Below are 15,412 nucleotides of genomic sequence, written 5' to 3'. Positions count from 1 at the left end.
AAACCCTGTCTTGAAAAACCAAAAAAAAAAAAAAAAAAAAAGGAAAACTATCTTTTAAAATCAAATCACTGGAAGGAACACAACAGCACATTAATTCATTCTCCAGGGCAGTGTCTTGGGCTCAACAGTTCTAAATGTATATCCCGTTCACACTGTTAAAGTATTTATACCAGAGGTTCTCAATCTTAGCACCATGTACGTTTGTGGCTGGACAGTTTGTTGTTGCTGTTTTGAGACAAGGTCTCATACAACCTTGTAGTATGCTTGTTATGTGTCCTGGCCTTGAACTCCTGATCTTCCTGCCTTCCAAGTGCTGGGACTACAGTATACATTACTCTGCCAGGCTTCAGTTGGATTCCTTCTTGTTGCAAGGAGTTGTCATGTGTATTGTAGGATGTTTCTAGCATTTCTGGCTTCTACCTACTACAGATAACAAGTAAAGGTGATATGGAGAGAGAGCTGCTGGCAAAGCTGTACCTTGGCTGGAAAATCCTCAATGACTTTCACCAAATCTTGGCAACGCTGTGCAAAGGGCTTATTTATAGAGTCAGCTTTCAGGCTAGCCTAGGAGACAATGTGAAAGAGTCATGAAGAGACTTGCTATGTAGCTGCAAATAGTCTGTGTCTATCCAAAACAGAAGCACAAGCAACAGAAATACATAACATGTTGCGTTGTTCCAGCACTTCATGCATATGCCAGAGGCCCACAGGAAGCTTCCAGAAGAGAGAAGCTATAATTCTATCACGTTTAGACCAGGAATTCTCAGGTGCTCTCCTCTAAGCATACTGTTACCTCACAGAGTTGTATCATCAAAAGGAAACTGATTCCCACCGGCCCACAAATAGGGGTCAGCACTAGGATCAGCTCTGCAGTCAGGACAGGATCCCTGTTGTATGGGGAAATCTTACTGAGTCTTCAAGTGTTGAGTTCATTGCCAGAAGGTGCAAACTTCCCACCTCCTCAACAACCCACAACTGCTAAAAACGTGTAGCATAGCAACTTACTGGAATTGTCACCTCAAAACTAATGCAGTCAGGAGAGGGTTTGGAGGGAGAAAACAGAAGTGGGAAATGATATAATTATAAACTCCAAAAATAAGAGAAATAATATTTTTAAAATCACAAAAAATAAGGTAGTCTAAAACTACAGATGGCCTCAGCCAACTCAATATTCATCGAGATAACAAATAAACCAGCAAAACACTCAGAACAGAAACCAAGGAGATCTACCAAAGGTCCTGAGATATGGGCACAATACCAACTCCATGGAGCAGTGGCCTCTGGGCAAACAGACTGAGATCAGAGATGCTAGTCATTCAACAAGAAGGACTGGACCAAGGGTACCTAACACCCTGACCACCTCTAAACAAGCAGGGATTGCAAGAGCCCTGTCTCAGAAAGGAAAATCTGACACTTCAGGTCATGGGCCAAGCCAGGTGGCTCCAGGAGGTTACACTAAAAAATAAATATTCTTAAAAAAAAAAAAAAAAAGAAAAGAAAGCTGGGCAAGGCGGCTCACAATTTTAATCCCAGCTCTTAGGAGTCAGAGGCAGGCAGATCTAAGTTTGAGGATAGCCTGGTCTACAGAGTGAGTTCCAGGACAGCCATGGCTACACAAAGAAACTGTCTTGAAACACAAAAACAACAAAAACAAAAAATAAATCTTCTGGCAACTGCAATGAAGAATCTCTTCCCACCTGCTTCCCCAGCTTCATATTCTAATACTTAACATAAAGCCCTAATAGGGCGTGGCATCCTTCTGTGTTTCACTGACAACTATGATTAGAATATTTCACACATACACAGAGCTTACGCATCACTCTGGTAAATGTTCTCACTTTGGAAACTAAGGAAAATAACGTTTGCATCAATTATTGGTTTTGGTTTCTTTCAATTATTGTTTTGTTTTTGTTTTCAGATGGAAGTTTGACTGTGTAGCTCTGGCTGCCTTGGAAGTCACTCTAAGACCAGACTGGCTTTGAACTCACAAGAGATCTACCTGCTTCTGCCTCCCAAGTGCTGGAATTAAAGGTGTGTGCCACCAAGGCCGTGAACTCTCAATGACCTTCCTGTCTCAGCTTCCCCAGTCTTGGCTGAATCCAGTCCCTTGGTAATGAAATCAGAGCTCAGAGACTAAACACACCCTGTACCCTGCACTCACAGAAGGCATGGTAAGCATTCTAATGCTGATTCTGGTATTATTTCCTATTAAAAACAAAACAAAACAGTAAGAGTCTTCAAATCCACTGAGTATGGTGGCACCTGCCCACAATAATCCCAGCACCTGGGGAGCTGAGGCAGGAGGGACTTGAGTTCAAGAGGCTGCACAGCCAGGTATGGTGGGACACACCTTTAGTCTCAGTACTCAGGAGGCAGAGGCAGTTGGATCTCTTGTGAGTTCAAAGCCAGTCTGGTCTCAGAGTGAGTTCTAGGACAGTCAGGGTTATATATAGAAACCCTATCTCAAAAAACAAAGAAATAGGGGGCAGGCAGCTTGTCTCCTAAAAATGAGTCCTTCAAATCAGTGGAAAAAAGTTCTAAGTCCCTCAGCTATAGAATTACTATCATCAACACTTCCAAAGGCAGCTGATACTTACCAGAAGGAAACTAGGCTGTTGTAAGTGAGGGAACGCCATAGCAGCCTTCCAGGGCAAGCAAGAAATGGCTGCCTTAGGGAACCACTGTGGAAAAACAAAGACAAAATCACAATATCGCCTATACCACAGAATTATACAATTTCACAATGCCCAGAACATTTGTTGAACTCAGCACAAATCACACCACATATTCCTTTGATTTCTAAAATACAAACTCTTACAGAGCACAGCAGCCAGCTTCAGATCTAGCTCTGTAGTGGCAACTCCTTGATAATGCTTAGATGCTAGGGTGACTCTCAGAGCTTTTCATTTATTTCCTAATTACCAGTGACAGGCAGAATTCCTGACTATTCCCCAAGACTCTTCTTGCTTATCAATTCAATCAAACACCCATCTAAGTGCTATTCTAAAGAGACTTTAATAAAAGAACCAACTACAGTACAATGTCATGGACTTTAAGATACAGAGCAGAGCTTAGCTAGAATTCAAGACCTCAAAGAAACTGGATTCTGACAGCAACTTGAATAAGCTTGGAAGCATACTCTTCCCTAGAGCCTGCAGATTAGACCAAGTCTTGATCTGGGCCTTCTAATACCCTAAGCAGATAACTCAGTGTCTGTCTGGACTAGTTACTATGCAACTATGAGAGAGCAAATACAAAGAATGCTAAGTAAGGCATGACTAGGAAATAAACCTTCACAATAAGTCCACAAGACTGATGCAAATAAGGAAACGGGGTAAGAAACAGCAAAAGATTTCTCAACACCCACCTAACAATCAGCAGAGCCAAGATTTTAGTAAACTCCTTACAAATCTCGCATCTGTAAGAAAAGGGTAAACCAAGGAACGTGTGCTTCTTGCAACAAATGAAGAGCAAATTCTATGAAGGAAGCATTTGAACTCGCCACCAAAAATTAGTATCGCTCTGCAGCTTCCTATTTCCCAGTCCCTGTGGTGAGAATCACAAAATACTCAGAGTTGGAAACAGCAGAGAGGAAGCCTCCTATGTACCACTGATGGACTAGTGATAGCTTTTCTGTCTCAGCTCTGCTCACTACAGGAGGAAAGGTGCTAAGCTGGCAATGTCAGTCTGTGACGAGAGAAGCTGGACAGTAGGAGTTTAAGGCAGTTGTAGTTTTGAAAGGAGACCACCAATCTTTGCCATGTGGCAAGAGAAACAATTCTCAGGGTTTGGGGGGTTTTTTGTTTGTTTGTTTTCCAATTCTTAATTCAGTCTCAGTGTTAGGGAAAACTTAAAATGTTTCAGTCCTACATTGCAAACTACCCTGAAATGATCAGGGCAGCATAAAATTGTGAACTACTTGATAAAGGCAGAGCTCTAGAGGAGACAAGTAATTAACTCTCTCCTCACAAGAAGCAGGCAGCTGAAAAATCAGAGATGTCTAACGAACGTGGAAAGACAGAGATGTCTTTCCACGAAGAGGGCAGCGACTCCGATACACTTGCTTTTAGGCCCTGTCAGCCACGCCCCATGCCAGTGTGCATGCAGTGCCGAAGGCCTTCGCTTCAGCCGACCCCTCAAAGCCCATTTTCTTCAAGAGCTGCTTCCGATTGTTTTTGAGGTTTCTAATGACTACGAGCCCCAGCCAAGCTTATCGCGCCACTGTCAAGACCTCTGAGAAGCTGCAGCTTGCCGTCAATTGTTGATCACAACTGTTCTATACCGCCAAAATTTCGAGACTAACCTATTACACTGAAGAGGAGGAAAGTAGAACCTGGACCTACCACGAGTTCTACGACCAATATAGCTAGCTGAGCCCAAGGTTCAATTTTCCCTCCAAGTCCCCCTCCCTCAACTCCCGCATCGAGCGTTCATCAAGCCCCTACCCGGACTGTCTGCGAAGACCACGCAGGAAGGCGGCAGAAAGCCATGACCCTGGAGGGCGGGGTGAGGGTGCAGCTGGGCCCTGGGCTCCCGGCCGGCCCTCTTCAGGCCGAGCTGCCGGGAGGCCACGAGTCCCACAGCTCGAGGAGGAACGGAGGCAGCCTCGGCAGGGACCCGAGAAAACCGCAAAGTGCTGAGATGCCTCGCGCGCGGCTCCCGCCACTCACCTGCCGTTCAGATAGCACAAATCTCGAGGTTCTCAGAAATGGGAGCCGCCATTCGGCCACTCGGCGCCTAATGTCGTCATCAAGCTGCGCCGGGAGCCACGCCCCCTTCTTTTGGCGGGAATCCGAGAGGCTCAAAGTAAGGTCTGAAATGCAGAGGACAACAGGAATACACATCAAGAGAAATAGGTATTGGCAAGACTTTTCGACACAGTACTTTACTGACACAGAAATATCCTAGAGAATTAAAATGGTACTACGTGAAATAAAAAAGTTTCTACAAAGAGGCTGTGGTGATACACACCTTTAATCCCTGCATTCAAAAGGCAGGATCTCTGAGTTCAAAGCCCACCTGTTCTAGCGAGTTTCAAGATAGCCAGGATTACACAGAGAAACCCTGTTTGAAAAAAAAATTTTTAAGCAATCAATAAATGAAACTCCTTTGAAAGAATTCTCGCTGGTTAAGAACCAACAAATATACAAGCACACAAATAAAAAGCTCCAATAAACCAGGCAGTGGTGGCAGCGCACGCCTCTAATCCCAGCACTCAGGAAGCAGAGGCAGGCGAACCTCTGTGAGTCTGAGGCCAGTCTGGTCTTGAGAGTGAGTTCCAGGACAGCCAGGGCTACACAGGAAGCCCTTTCCCAAAAAAACAACAAACAAAAAATCCTCGTACTTCATAAGCTAATTAAAAATGTTAAAAGCCGTTTGTTAGAGCCCTTAAAGAGTGCTTCAAGTAAGAAACCTGCACAAAATAGGTAAGTACACGCAATCATGAATTCCCATTATCCAACAGGATTTACCAAGTACCCAGCATATGCCAGACACTGTTTCTGGGTGCTGCTACCTAAACCATCGGTCTATAAAGGATCTGATAGTCAGGCAGCAGATAGCTTTGCACCACAACATGCCCATGGCTAGCACACTGCCCTGTGCATATTAAGCACTCAGAACAAGTCAAGCAACTATGCTTGCCCTGGGTGCTGGAGCTGCAGCAGACTGTCCAGCAGGGCCCGGCAAGGAAATGGATGGCCAGTAGCTGGCGCTGTGGAGGTTCTTCACCAGCTAGGCTACTGCAGGGTGGAAGGGAATTGGGGGTAGGGGGGAGTCGGGAAGTGGAGGAGGTGCGCTTCAGGCTGCTCAGCTGCCAGCTGGTGACAAGGCTGGACTCAGGGCTTTCACAGGACTGAAGGAGGCGATGCTGCAGAAGCTGAGGCATGAATGGAAAAAGGTGCTGGGCACCAAGGAGATGGATCTGTACGAGCTTGGGCAGGCTGCGAGTCTGGACTTCTAATCATATTCCCTGCAGACACTCCTGGTTTGGGACCTCTCCAAACCTCATCTACTACTCTGAAAAAGCCCCACCACCATCACCATACATACCTCAGTCCATGTTTTCTCTCTCCTTCTTCTCACTCTTGCTCCCTCCTCCTCTCTCCCTTTTATTTTTGTTGTTTTTGTTTGTTTGTTTAGGTGTTTTGTTTTGTTTTGTTTCATGGCTTTTTTTTCTTTCTTCTTTTCTGAAACTCACTATGTAGACCAGGCAGGCTTCGACTCTGACTTCAGGAAGATGGGATTAAAGGCTAGGTTTTCAGGACAGTGACCCAGATGGCCCCAGTCGGCCAAGTCTTGGAGTAGGTCTGTCCTGAAAGCTACAGGGTCCATCATGCCTTCTTCTACAGCTACGGGAATAAAGATGACCTAGGTCTCTGCCCTGACATCACAGCTTCAGGACAGTACTCCGAGAACAGGGCCAGCAACCCCTTACCTGTAAACCTCTCCCGGGCCCAGGTCTTGTTCCTACCCACACAGCAGGCAGGGCTCCACTCCTCCTATATTTATATTATATGGATTGTAGTACTAGAGCCACCTGACTGCCTTGGGACAGAGTAGAGATCTGAGGTGGCAGAATAGCTCCATGCTTAGCTGTGAAGGTCTCACTTTGCTCTCATAGCAGAAAAAGGGGAGACCTCAGAAGTATAGTGTGGGAAAAAAACGCGGCGGAGTCCTAGAACTGCGTGGTGGTGACCCACAGGGGGCTTTGCAGCGGAGTCCCGGAGGCTTTCCACACTGGCGGGTCTCACAAACAGGAAAAGGTCCAGAGTTCCAAAGGCTGGAAGCTTCGGCGATGGCAGTTCCCAATGATACGAAAAGTCCGTGGGTTCTAAGAGTTTTATTGCCATGGTGTGGTAGTTGGATCTGGATGTGTGCCCCCCCCACCCCAGTTCAGCCAGGAGAGAGCTGGCTTAAGTAGGGGAGGGGGAAGAGGGGCTGGGAAAAGGAATAACTTAATTGAGCTATGCCCCCTGGCCTTTAGGTAATTCATGAATATGGAAATCTCTTGAGGCTGAAGCCTGTAGTCACACCCTCTACCTGTAGGTGTGGGTGGTGACACAAACCCCTCTGGGAAGAGCTACTCTGAGCCAAACACGTCTGCAAGGTTCGGGTTAATGGGGATATAGACTGAGTGTAGGAGTCTGGAATCCGGAGGCGTGGGGAGATATGTGCCGTCCTTACCCAGGCAATGGTCACCTGTTGGGTCTCCGTCTATCTCATACCCACTGCTCTACTGGGGAGACCAAATCATCCCTTCACGGTCCTGCAGTATAGAATAGTGGAGCCTGAGATGGCTCCATGGGTAACATTGTAATGGGGAACTGATTTGAATCCCTGCATCCCTGTAAAGAGCTTTGTGTACCTATAAATAATCCCAACACTTCAGGGGGAGACAGGTACATCCTGAGAGCTCACTGATCCAACAGCCTAACTGCAAGGGTGAGCTTCTGGTTCAGTGAGAGACCCTGGCTTGTTGGGAGCCGACTCCTAGCAGAAAGCGGCTACCATCTTTGCTGCCATATACCCTGACAAGAAACTTGTTTTCAACAGCCCGAAACAACTGAGCACACTCTGATAAACATCTTGTTTTTCTCACATATCTTGTTTTGCTCTTTAGTGCCACCAGCAGCTAGGTGCATGTGGTCTCCTCACTGCAAGGCACATGATGTAGTGCCTTCAGCTGTGCTTGTCACTGCAAGGCACGTGGTAAAGGGTATAAATACCCAGGCTTTCCTTTCACTAAAAGAGACTTGATCAGACTCCCTGTCTCGTCTCCATTCTTTGAGTCTCTTGCCCCAACTCTCTCTCTTGTTAGACCCTGACCCGAGCAGCAGAATGGGCCGTTACAAAGTGACCCCCGAACGTGAGGCAGCTTGGGTGGTTACACTGGCTCAAGGCAAGAAGACAAAGAGCAAAAGGAAGTCACCCAGTATTCTGCTCTGGCATCAACATGGGCACACATGGTCATGCACACTGCCACATATACATATAAACATGAACAGATGTGGTCACGTACATCACCACAGGTACATATAAACATGTACACACATGGTCATACACACTACCACATATACATTTTTACATACAAAAAGCTTACATGTACATACGCACACAGAGATGATGAGCAAAATGGTCTGTGAGGGAAAGTGAGTCATTCCAGAACTTTCTGTTTAGGTTTAGAGTAACCATGTGTCTCATCAGGACATGTAAGGTATACTCTGTTGTGTAGATGTCAGGAATCTCACATGAGCTACTAGCTAGTCAGTGCCCTGAGCCACGTGAGGGTGCTATTGTCAAGGAACACTACTTGTGCGAACACATTGAAGGACTGGTATTAAAATAAAAGCAAGTTGGGTGTGGTGGCACACACCTTTAATCCCAGTGCTATGGAGGCAGAGGCAGGCAGATTGTGAGTTTCAGGACAGCCAAGGCTACCCCCCCCCCCAAAAAAAAGCCCAAAGAAAATTAAAGCAACAGCTTATGAATATACACCGATGACATGTTAAAATGATGTCTTAGTTATGGTTTTACTGCTGTGAACAGACACCGTGACCAAGGTAACTCTTATAAAGGACAACATTTAATTGGGGCTGGCTTACAGGTTCAGAGGTTCAGTCCATCATCAGCAGATGGGAGCATGACTTCATTCAGGCAGGCATGGTGCAGGCAGATCTGAGAGGTCTACATACAAATCTATGTGTGTAGTTTGGATTCATCTTCTATTGGGGTAGTATTGCCCAGCACTATCCTCTAAGCCAAACAACTACCATCTTTGTGAGACCCATGATGACTGCTTATGAAAGATTAGTATGGCTGGGCTTGTTGACTGTTTCTATTCCTCCATAGAGAAGTGGTAAGCAGGTCACTGGACCCCCACCAAGTGCCCAGACTCTACTCTCAGCCAGCTGCATGCACCTCTGCCCTAATTGTACATAGCCTGGTGGGTTCTGGGAAAAGGCTAGAGCATATAGGCTTGGGAAGACGAGACAGGTCCACCTATGCAGCTGTTGGGATCAAACACATAAGACTTATCCTAAGTACTGCCATTTTATTTTCAGATTCCATTTTGATCATAAAGTGAAATTAAGTTCAAGTTCCCAAGCTCTGGGGGAGTTCTCCAGATGGCTAGCCAGTTTCCAGCTGATTCTTCTTGTCTTCCTCAGAACATAATGATTGTTCCTAACCACAAAAGAACAAATGATTCTGATGGATAAAAAAATTGTGACTTACTGCCGAGCAGTGATGACACACACCTTTAATCCCAGCACTTGGGAGGCAGAGGCAGGCAGATTTCTTGAGTTTTGAAGCCAGCCTAGTCTACAGAGTGAGTTCCAGAACAGCCAGGGCTACACAGAGAAATCGTGTCTCGAAAAAAAAAAAAAAAGAAATTGTGACTGTAACTGGCACAGATGCTTATGGTTTTCATGCTTATAAAACTGTAACGTTCTTTCTGGGGGTAGGGTGGATTGCAGTTTAGCTCCTGAGTCTGCTCTTTGGCCCTGATTGATCAGTAGCTCCTGAATAGAATACATTTTTGTCACCTGCTTACTAAGAAGAACATTTGAGGATGCAATCAATTCTAAGTCTGTGCTGTTGTCTCTGACCAGTCAGTTTTTGTTCCTTAATTCACATAAACATCTTCCTTTGCTGGACTCTTGTGCCTGCTTGGGTTATTTGGGATTTTTGGACCCCGACAGAAGAGCCAGGTGTTCCTTTCAAGACCCAGTGACTCCTGAGGACAAGCTCGTCAATTGGCCTTGATAGTAGAAACAAATGATTAATTTTGGTCACTTACATGCTTTCAAACACCCAGCAAAGGAATTGCAATCCAAACCTAAAATGATTGGTACTTGTTAAGAGTCCATGGGGCTCCACTCCCAGACATTGGACTTAAATCCAAATGAGATGTTATTTAGACAACTATTTCTCATTAATAATTTCTGTTTTGTGACAGAGTCTAACTGTGTATCCCTGGCTAGATTGAAACTTGCTGTGTAGCGTATGCTGACCTCAAACTAACAGAGATCTCCCTGTCTCTACCTCCTGAGTGCTAGGACTAAAGGCTAGTGCCACTACACTCAGCTAATCTTATTGATAAAAGTATGCTGTTCAAGCCGGGCAGTGGTGGTGCATGCCTTTAATCCCAGCACTTGGGAGGCAGAGGCAGGCGGATTTCTGAGTTCGAGGCCAGCCTGGTCTACAGAGTGAGTTCCAGGACAGCCAGGGCTACACAGAGAAACCCTGTCTCGAAAAACCAAAAAAAAAAAAAAAGTATGCTGTTCAGATATAGGATTTCAGACATGTCTCAATTCATACCTATCTATGGCACAGAAAAAAAATTTTTTTTAATTTTTTAAAAAAAATTAGCCAGTGGAACTAACTGGACATATACTCTGTGCTGTCTTCTCCTGGTTGTTAGATGTCTGCACACAGCTTAGAACAGACAACACCAGACCAAATGGTTGGGGGGGGGCATTATTTAGGGCAAAGATGGAGGGAGAGAAATAGAAGAAGATGGCGGAGGAAGAGAGAGAGGAGAGAAGTGGAGGCCAGCCATGACAATGTGGAGAGAGGGGGAAGGGAAAGGGGGGGGGGAAGGGGACAGAGAGAAGCTAGAGGCAAGAGAGTAAGAGAGCAAGAGAGAGGAGGAGGCAAGCAGCCCCTTTTATAGTGGGCATGTCTACCTGGCTGTTGCCAGATAACTGTGGAGGTGGAGTTTAGACAGAATACTAACATTCTCCTATTTTGGTTTAATTAAAAAAGAAAAATTAGAAAGAGGTGATGGCGAAGCAGGAATAGGGTTGTCATGATATCTGGCTACTTCCTGCTGGCATTGGGGCAATGTGTCTTTAGGCAGAACCTAGAAGAATGGGTACGGAGGATGTTTGTCTGGTCTTAGAAGAGTTGGCTGTTTCCTGCTGTCCAGGGTCTATGGAACGAGCCATCTGAGGATAGGTCAGAAGGAACAGGTCTAGTAGAAGCAGCTGTGTGTGTGACAGGAGATGGAGCATCTGGAGATTGCTTCTCTGGAGCTGTTTTGGATGTGCCTGGACTTGACAAGATCTGGATGGCGTCTATTTGGTCCATGAGAGGTGGATCTGAGTGGGTTTCCTGTAGCTCATAAGTTTACAAAAGAGATAACAGCATGAGTTAACAACACAAGCAGTCTTTAAGATGAACCATTTTTGCTGGATCGTATAGTGGAATGTTTTATTAGAGTTAGGCAAGTTTATAGGAACTCAGATAATATTAGGACAGTGACATAGTAAGAAGAGGGAATATGAAGCATTTAATTGATGGCAACTGAGTTTAGGTAATGAGGTAACACATAATGTCTGTGAAAGCTTAGCTGTCAATGTAGTCAGAAGTCTGAGAAAGAGTAAACAATAATCTACCAGTTATATATTATTTTAAAAAATGACAGAGTCCACTAGTCAACAGTTCCTGTGGTCTCTCCATAGTCTCATGGGCGAAGTCAGTTTGACTTCCAAGCGCAGAAGACGCAGGGCTTTTTTCTGTGTAATGGATACGCGTGACATGAGAAATGACTTACCTTGGTCTGCGTTAGCTAAGTCATTTGACTCAGAGCATCCAGTTTAGTCCACTGTGTTTGTTCGCATACAATCCAGGCTCTATCTTCTAGGTGTCCGAGTCTTGAAACCATCTTGGGTCAACTGTTAGAGGCTTTGGGAATTCTGTCAGCCATAAACTTAAATATACTATTAGCAGACTTCTGACAAGATTGGGAACCATAAGGATTGGTTGTAACTGAATAGAATTTAATAGCAATAGTAAAAGTCTATTAAGACAGGATAGGAAAGAGTCTTAAGTAACTTTGGCGGGTTGTGTAGGCAGAGAAAAGCACATTTTTGTATTAGCAAAGAAACATTTGGCTAGGACCAGAATAAGAAAGATGGCGGGTTGGGGCTGTGGGCCACAGGTCATGACCCGGGGTTGTGCTATGGGCCCGCAGCTGAGGACATAGGTGCTGCTGGTCAAGTCTGCAACTGGCGGTGGTGGTAGAGCAGGACTTCCTACTAGCTGCCAGAAGTCGCTGCCCAGTGACTCTGGCAACTAGAGTCTGCAGTGGGCAAGGAAAAGCAAGCATGTCCCGTATCACAGCAACATTCATGTTAGCTGTGTTTGTGGCGGAAGGCACAACTAGCACTCACTTTACAGGTCCCGGACAGAGAAGGAGAGAGAGAGCCTCCCTCTCGTGTGCCGGCAGCCAAGCCCTTTGCATGGGTGGTTGTGCACGTGGGGAAGCAAGTCTCAGAGAGGGTCCCTGGCAGAATGTAAGGAGTAGACCCAGAGCAGAGCTAAGAAACAAAGAGGGGAAGGGAGCAAGCAGGGTCCCAAACTACTGCTTTTCAGGCAAACCGGCTGAACTAAGTGGGTGCAGTCAGCCGCAAATGACGGAAGAGGCAAAGGAGGAAGGGAGCAAACAGGGTGCTGGCCCCTGCTGCTTCAGGCAAACAGGCTCAACTATGTGGGTGCAGCCACCTGCAAATGACAGAGGAAGAAGGGGAGAAGTGAGCAAAAGACTGACCCCTGGGGGAGACATGGTGGGGACTAGAGCTTGGCGCTGGTGCTCCTGAGGACAGAAACTGTCTCAAGAGGAGAGAGGAAGCATTTCACCCAAGGGGAGGAGTCCTAGAACGAGGGTCAGGGAAGGACAGGGTTAGCTCCAAGCTCAAGAAATCTTTCCTGGGACCATGTGGACAGTTACTCTGACCAGTGGGGAATGGGGGAACAGGCAGAACACATAGAGGTATTAGAACGAAGGTAGATAAATGCTTGGATGTAGGGAACCTTTTTCCATTTACCAGACTGCTGGCAGTATGTATGAAGACCCTTTAAAATGACTGGGTCTAGCGTGCCATTAGGTGGCCATTTTAATCCATTATCTAGAGGGTACCGAATCCAGACCTTACTGCAGAGATGTATCAATTTGAAAGGCCTCAGATCAGGCGTTAATTTTAGAGATTTGAGGTTTTTCAGGAGACAACCCAATGGAGTGTCTAGGGGTACAGTCTTCAACCAGTGGGTCAAAGCGCTGATTGGGTGACAGGGGGGCTGTTACCGAGCAATTGAGATTGGCATCCTGAAAGAAAAGTCAGTAACAAACCAGGCAAACAATCTAGATATCAGGTCATCACCAGAATATCTAGGGGCCTCGGCTGTGGCTACCTCCCGGAGATCACTAGAAAGCAGTTCAACCTGGTACCAGGATTTCAGGCTGCTGCAAGAGCTTGGGGGCGGGGGACTGTGAACTACTTTCGAGGACGAGAGTCCCCCAACGGTCAATGTCCTAAGTCATAGGTCAGCTAGAGGCCAGTCATATGGACTGGGGCAGTGAAACACCAACCCCTTAGCCCAGGGAAGGCTGGCCAGGCCCTATCTGGGCATTTAGGGTCCCTCCCACCAATTGGAAGCTCCTTACCAATCAATATGCCGGTGTGTGTTTGTGGGCTTATGCAGTCTGGTATCAGGAAAGGTAGAACTGTGAGGTCTGTGTAAGTCTGTCTGGCTGTCTAGACCACGTGGCAGAGCACCACGTGGGGCCCGCAGAGGCACAGCTCACATGGTGGAAGTTTCATGAGCCTCACAGTGGGATGGAGTTGGTGTGCAGCAGCAGTCGAAATTCACATGGTCGGTGATGGCAGGTAGCAGCGGATGGAGTCCACATGGTATAGCAGTGGTAGTGGTGGTGGTGGGGTTGCAGCAGGCCACGTGGTGTCGGTCCTGCACGGTCATAGCAGCCAGCTACAGCTTGCGGTTCCTGAAGTCTTCATTTCTGGCCCATGCACCAGTGTTAGACATCCACGTGCAGCTTAGAACAGACAATACCAGACCAAATGGTTCCAGGGAGGCAGGTTATTCAGAGCAAAGGTGGGGGGGAGAGAAATAGAAGAAGATGGCTGAAGAAGAGAGAGAGGAGAGAAGTGGAGGCCGGCCATGACCACGTGGAGAGAGGGGGAAAGGGAAGAGGGGAGGGGAGAGGGGACAGAGAGAAGCTAGAGGCAAGAGAGTAAGAGAGAGAGGAGGAGGCAGGCAGCCCCTTTTATAGTGGACAGGCCTACCAGGCTGTTGCCAGGTAACTGTGGGGAGGAGCACACCTGGCTGTTGCCAGATAACTGGGGAGGTGGAGTTTAGACAGAATGCTAACACTGGTTCCCCACTTAGGACTTGTAAAGCTGATAATTCTTGTCTTCCCTTTCCCTCACATCTCTTTTCCCACAAAGTCAGTGACTTCCTTTCTTCCCTATATCTGACAGATAGTCTTTCTGATAGGCTCTCTGGAGGGGTACCCCAAAACTACCATATTCAACACCCTAGATTAAGCTGGGAGAAGCCAGGTGGGTCATCACCCGAATCCTACAATGCTAGGATTCCAGAGGGAGGGGGATAATATGAAAAGAAGGTGGAAATTGGCTAGGCAGTTTAGGGTATCTTCCTCCTCCCAAAGGTAATCAGTTTTTTTCTAAACTTAAAGTAAAAAATGTCCTTGGGCCCCTTGGCAGCCTTGTCCTTGGCAGAGGCGAGATCCTCCTTCAGAGAGGAGAGCAGTACAATGTCAGCAGGACTGTTGAGACAAAACTGATCAAGAAAGTAGAAATTTTGGCCAAGGTGAAAACTTCACACTCCACTTGGGCCAGGTTGGCTGCGTGGTCAAGAAGCCAGCCCTGAGAAGGTAGCCAGCTCATCCTAGACCGTTGTCTCACTTGTCAGGACCATAACTTACTCTTACTAGAGACTTCAAAAGGCCAACACAGCTAGCAAAGTTTCAAAAAAGAAATATAATAAAAATGTAATTGCAAGAAACTTTTTTAAAAATAAAAGGTAGTTAGTCCAGCACGGACTCAGGTCTGACTCACTCTCATCCTTTTGCTGATCTCAGACCATGAGGCTGAGCTGTCACCAATGGCTGAGGGCCAGGTGGAGTGGCGCACACCTTTAACCCAGCACTTGGAAGGCAGAGGCAGGTGGATCTCCGAGTTCAAGGCCAACCTGGTCCACAAGAATGAGTTCCAGGACAGTCAATGATACACAGTGTGATGGTTTGTATATGCTTGGCCCAGGGAGAGGCACTATTAGAAGGTGTGGCCCTGTTGGAGTAGGTGTGTCACTGTGGGTGTGGGCTTTAAGACCCTCATCCTAGTTGCCTGGAAGCCAGTCTTCTAGCAGCCTTCAGATGAAGATGAAGAACTCTCAGCTCTCCCTCACCATGCCTGTCTGGATGCTGCCATGCTCCTGCCTTGATAATACTGGACTGAACCTCTGAACCTGTAAGCCAGCCCCAATTAAATGTTTTTCTTATGAGAGTTTCTTATGAGAGGAGAAGGAGAAGGAGAAGAAGGAGAAGGAGAAGGAGAAGGAGAAGGAGAAGGAGAAGGAGAAGGAGAAG

General features: G+C 46.6%; 1 protein-coding gene across 1 annotated transcript in view; it reads right to left on the bottom strand.

Moving 5' to 3' along the window:
* The window catches only part of Smpd4 (sphingomyelin phosphodiesterase 4), a 24,156-nt gene extending 19,406 nt beyond the window's left edge, over positions 1-4,750 (bottom strand). The window contains 4 exon segments of the mRNA XM_028770511.1: positions 478-564; positions 2,598-2,681; positions 4,671-4,730; positions 4,733-4,750. Coding sequence (XP_028626344.1) covers positions 478-564; positions 2,598-2,681; positions 4,671-4,730; positions 4,733-4,750 — 249 coding nt within the window.
* Between the last annotated feature and the right edge of the window lie 10,662 nt (positions 4,751-15,412).

The sequence above is a fragment of the Grammomys surdaster genome, unplaced genomic scaffold (genome assembly GCF_004785775.1).
Source record: "Grammomys surdaster isolate TR1022 unplaced genomic scaffold, NIH_TR_1.0 202, whole genome shotgun sequence".
Classification (NCBI taxonomy): Eukaryota; Metazoa; Chordata; class Mammalia; order Rodentia; family Muridae; genus Grammomys; species Grammomys surdaster.
Note: the sequence above shows the minus strand (reverse complement) of the source record. Positions and strands in the feature narration are given on the sequence as shown.